This window comes from Amblyomma mixtum, chromosome 8 (genome assembly GCF_055824585.1).
Source record: "Amblyomma mixtum isolate Tamu chromosome 8, ASM5582458v1, whole genome shotgun sequence".
NCBI lineage: Eukaryota > Metazoa > Arthropoda > Arachnida > Ixodida > Ixodidae > Amblyomma > Amblyomma mixtum.
In genome coordinates, this window is record NC_143019.1 from 95146170 (window position 1) to 95151070 (window position 4901).

Sequence of the window (4901 nt, forward strand, 5' to 3'; positions counted from 1 at the left end):
GAGTGCCAGCGGATAATCGAGGTTTGGGTGGGCGAGTAGAGTGGCGTCGGCCAGAGCGCGCTTGATGGCATTGAAGGCATCGTCCGCGGTGGTGTCTCAGTGTAATGTTTTCGCCGAGTGCTCGCCGCACAGCATGCGGTCAAGTGGTTCGAGCAGGGTGGCACAGTTTCTGATAAATCGGCGGTAAAAATTTACGAGGCCAAGAAACTGGCGGAGCTTCGTGCTTGAAGTGGGCTTGGGAAACTCGGTGATTGCTTTCACTTTTTCGGGAAGCGGGCGGATGCCGTTGTTGTCCAAGTGATGGCCGAGGAATACGAGAGCTGGTTGCCCAAACTCACTCTTTTCGGTGTTGACAACAATGCCGTTAGTCGAAAGACGCTCGAAAAGTTGGCGGAGGTGGTGCAGGTGTTCTTCAATACATGAACTTGCCACGAGAATATCATCCACGTAGGCGAACACGAAGGGAAGGCCACGTACAACGGAGTCGATGAAACGCTGGGAAGTCTGCGCAGCGTTGCGAAGTCCGAATGGCATTCTTAAAAATTCAAACAGTCCGAATGGTGTCGTGATCGCTGTTTTGGGGATATCTTCTTCTGTTACAGGGATCTGATGATAAGCCCGAACAAGATCTATTTTTGAAAAGATGGTTGCACCGTGCAGAGAAGACGTGAAATCTTGTATGTTGGGCAATGGGTATCGGTCCGGGACGGTCTTGGTGTTCAGAAAACGATAGTCTCCGCATGGTCTCCAGTCTCCTGACTTCTTCGGGACAAGATGGAGTGGAGATGCCCAGCTGCTGGATGAAGGTCTAATAATACCAAGTTCCAGCATGTGCTCGAATTCTGCACGGGCCACCTTGAGTTTGTCCGGAGCCAGGCGTCGTGGGCGAGAGAAAACAGGTGGTCCCGATGTTATTATGTGGTGCTGAACGTCGTGGCAGACGGGTTGAGTCCAATCCGGGGGTGACGTTAGCTTTGGAAATTCATTAATCAGGGCTGCAAACGGCTCTTTGGCAACTGTAGCACATGAGGGTGCTACATCGGTAGTTGCACGCGCTGTTATGCCGTGAATAAAGAGTTTAGTTGTGGAGTCAATGAGACGCTTCCGCTTGACGTTTATGAGGAGCTCGTGCTTCGTTAGAAAGTCGGCACCAATTATGGCAGAACCAACGTCTGCGACTAGAAATACCCACCGGAAGACCCTTCGAAGCCCGAGGTTGAGCGTCACAGAGCGCTGTTTGTAAACAGGTATGCGCGTTCCGTTCACTGCTTGCAGGTACGAAATTGTAGCGGAAGCACGCTCTGCTTTTGTGGCTGGGAGAACGCTCACCTGGGCCCCGGTGTCAATAAGGAATTTCTGTCCGGTGGTTCTGTCGTAGACGTGGAAAAGGCGACACTCTTCTTGGCACAGACCGCTCGTCGCCGCTAGTGGTCGGCTGGCCGGTTTTCCGTCCAGCTGCAAGGCAGGAGGCAGTGGCGGGCGTTGGCGCCGAAGCGACGGTGGTAATAGCAGATGCGTGGGCCTGCGGATGGACTTCGCTCACTCTGTCCGCGCTGTCGAGGCGTTGAGCAGCGGTGACGTTGGCGTCCACGGCGTAGAGGCGGCTCTGAGTGCGTGGTTGCCGCAATCAGTTTTTCGAGCTGCTGACGAAGGCGGTCAACTTCGGAAGGCGTAGCGGTGGTGGATGCAACATGCGACGGCTGAGGAGTGGTGATGGGAACGGCCAACGGCGACGACTGTGTGGGAGTGCTGACGGCAGCGACGGTCAAGTGCGGGGTGGCCACTTCCATCACCTTGTCGGCTAGCGCGGCGAGTGATGTTAAGTCCATGGTTGTGGCTGTGGCAAGCACCATTTGGACGTTGGACGGCAGGCGCTGCAGAAAAAGTTCACGCAGCACAGCATTGTCCTTGGTCTGCGCACTGCTACCGAGAAGCTGCGTCATCCGCCGCAAGAGCTGACTTGGTCGCCGGTCACCGAGCTCCTCGGAGGAGAGTAGCTGCTGTATTTTCGTCCTTTCGGACGCCGCCGTTCGTTGCAGTAGGGCTGCCTTGAGGTCATCATATGGATGTGCAGGAGGATTGGTGCTGAAAGAGGTGAGTAAGTCGGACACCTCCTCTGCAGCTGTTGATGGCAGTGCGCCGACCACGTGGTGAAATTTCTGCTTCTGTGATGAAATTCTCGAAAGTTGGAATTGAGATTCCACTTGCAGGAACCACACGGCTGGGTTGCGTTCCCAGTACGGTGGCAGACGCACTGTGACTGCAGAGACGGCTTCGCCGGGCACATCTGGCGTTGTCTGGTTGAGGTTGGGCGTAAATGGCTGATTTTGTTCCATTTCAGCTGCTTGCGTTGACGTCCTGTCTTCAGCGTGGGGAAAAGCTTGGCTCTACGTTTCTTAGGTTCGTGGAAAACCGGGTCACCAATTGTAGGGCGTAAGCTGCTCGGAGATCCTCACAGAAGACAAGACGTCTGTTCTGTTCAACCGTTTATTCTCTGAGTAACGGAGCTGCGGCGGGGAGCGCGGGAGGCGCGCCCCGCCGCTGCGAGAGGGAAAAGGGAGGAGAAGGAAAGAGCGCGCCAGATGCGGGGACGCGCGGGGTGCGGTCGGGTTCCTTTGAAGGGACGCCGCAGACTTCGACCGCAACGGCGTTCACCTCACGTTGCCGGAGGCATGGGGAAGAAGCACACGTAAGTTGTGCCGGCGAGGGCTGGCGCCATGGCTGGCGCACTACAAAGCAATAGACGGCTTGGACACGCAGTTTTCCCCTGAATTATCTATTATCTGTGCCTCGATAATTTCACGCGTTCGATGGAAGGTACTTCTGGTGACAATGATGCATTCTGTGCGCACCGTAGAAAGTGTGAGTCAAGTGATGACCCCAATGAAGCACCAGTTCCGATCAAAGTGCGGAACCCTGTGTGAAATCCAGCTGCGTGCCTTTATACAAAGAATGCACCATTGTCACCAGAAGTATCTGCTAACTAACGCGTGAAATTATCGAGGCTGAGATAATAGTTTAGGAGAAAACTGTGTGCCCAAGGCTCCGTGTTGTGCGCTTCAACTTTATATCTTGAAATGGGAGCGACGACCATATTCCCCCTGCACAGATACTCCAGTTAATCCCGACGAGTGTGCAACAGTGGTGTGTTTTCGACGTTCCTGTATTTTTGTAAAACCAGAATTGTAAGTCCTTCCAATTTACTAAAACGTTTGCGTTATCACGCCGGTGTCGTTTAATTAACGTGCAAATTCACTTTAAATATACCGTTTCGTGCTCTCTTAACGGTGATCTCTGCGGATGACATCGGGCTTATTACGTCACAACGGCGTTCGCAAACATCAAACACTTGTGGGACAGGACATCGGCTCCGTGTTTGCTAGCCACGAAGCGATCCTTACGGGCCTAGACAACCTGGATTGCGGACGCAGAATCCACGGCTTCGTCAAAGCCTTCCTGTCCGATAGAACTGCCACCATCGGCATAGGAGACCTTCGATCGGACAAAATTCGCACTCCAAACAAGGGAACACCCCAAGGGTCAGTTATCTCACCCCTACTCTTCAACTAGCTATGATAGGCCTAGCTCGAAAACTAAAGAACATCGAAGGCATCAGGCATGCAATGTATGCTGACGATATAACAATCTGGACAAACACGGGCTGTCTCGGAGAGAAGGAAGAAAGGCTACAGCAAGCGGCCTCTTGTGTAGAGCAATACCTCGCAGAAAGAGGACTCGCATGCTCGACCGAGAAATCGGAACTGCTGAGAGTCTGGAGAGGCAAGCAAAACCGGACCGTCCCAACCAACGAGGACCTAAAACTCAACGTCTACCTAGAAGGGACGCCCATACCCGAAAAGACAACAATAAGAATTTTGGGCATGTGGGTTCAATCCAACCAGCGCAGTACTCACACTTTTACCCTACTGAAAGCAAAAACGCTACAAGTCGCACGCATGATCACCCGCATCACCAACAGGCGACATGGCATGCGTGAAGAAGACACACTAAAACTAGTGAGCAGCCTAGTAGTTAGTCGAATCACGTACAGCCTACCCTACCAGTGCCTCAACAAAAATGAAATACAACAAGCGGATGCCCTGCTACGCAAAGCGTTTAAGACAGCGCTCCGACTACCACGCAACACGTCTAGAGAAAAACTAATGGCCCTGGGATTACACAACACCTTTGAGGAGCTACGAGAGGCGCAGCTTGAGTCGCAAAAACTCAGGCTGTTGAAAACAACGACAGGAAGAGCGCTCCTGCAGAGGCTCGGATACCGCGAGCAGATGCGAGAAATGTCGAGGACAGCAACGATCCCCGACGAGCTTCGCAAGACCCTCAAGGTAGCTCCAATACCAAAAAACATGGATCCCAACCTCCATCGAAGCAGAAGAGAAGCGAGGGCCGAATTCATTGAGAAAACATACGCTCATCAAGCCACGACCGTGTATACAGACGCGTCTTGGAGAGGAGGAGATACCAAAATCGGTTTAGCGGTGGTGGTCGATTCGTCTTTACGCGAAATGACCAGCGCGTCTCTCCGAGGCTGCACAGCCGCAGAGTCCGAGGAAGTAGCCGTTGCTCTAGCGGTGGCGGAGGGCTATAGAACCGGGCGGTCACTAACAATACTCACGGACTCTCAAACAGCCTGCCGAAATTACATGAATGGCAGGATAGGTCGTCACGCGCTCCGTATACTCCTCGCAGCGAGCGGCAGAATTAAAAACCAGGAACAACAAAACGACAAGATCCCACACAAAATTGTGTGGGTACCGGGGCACACGGGGGTGGCAGGGAACGAAGAGGCCGACAGGATAGCTCGAGGATACATTACTTTCCGAGCATCCGACGAGACCGCCGAACTCGCGCCAGCACCCAGGGAATATTCGGCCATACTA

At 53.3% G+C, this 4901-nt stretch overlaps 1 protein-coding gene across 1 annotated transcript; it reads right to left on the bottom strand.

Annotated features, from left to right (window-relative positions):
* Positions 1-1424: 1424 nt before the first annotated feature.
* LOC149333607 (uncharacterized) lies at positions 1425-2336 on the bottom strand. The gene has a single exon (XM_089557758.1). It carries the CDS (start codon positions 2334-2336, stop codon positions 1425-1427), a length of 912 nt encoding a protein of 303 aa, XP_089413884.1.
* Between the last annotated feature and the right edge of the window lie 2565 nt (positions 2337-4901).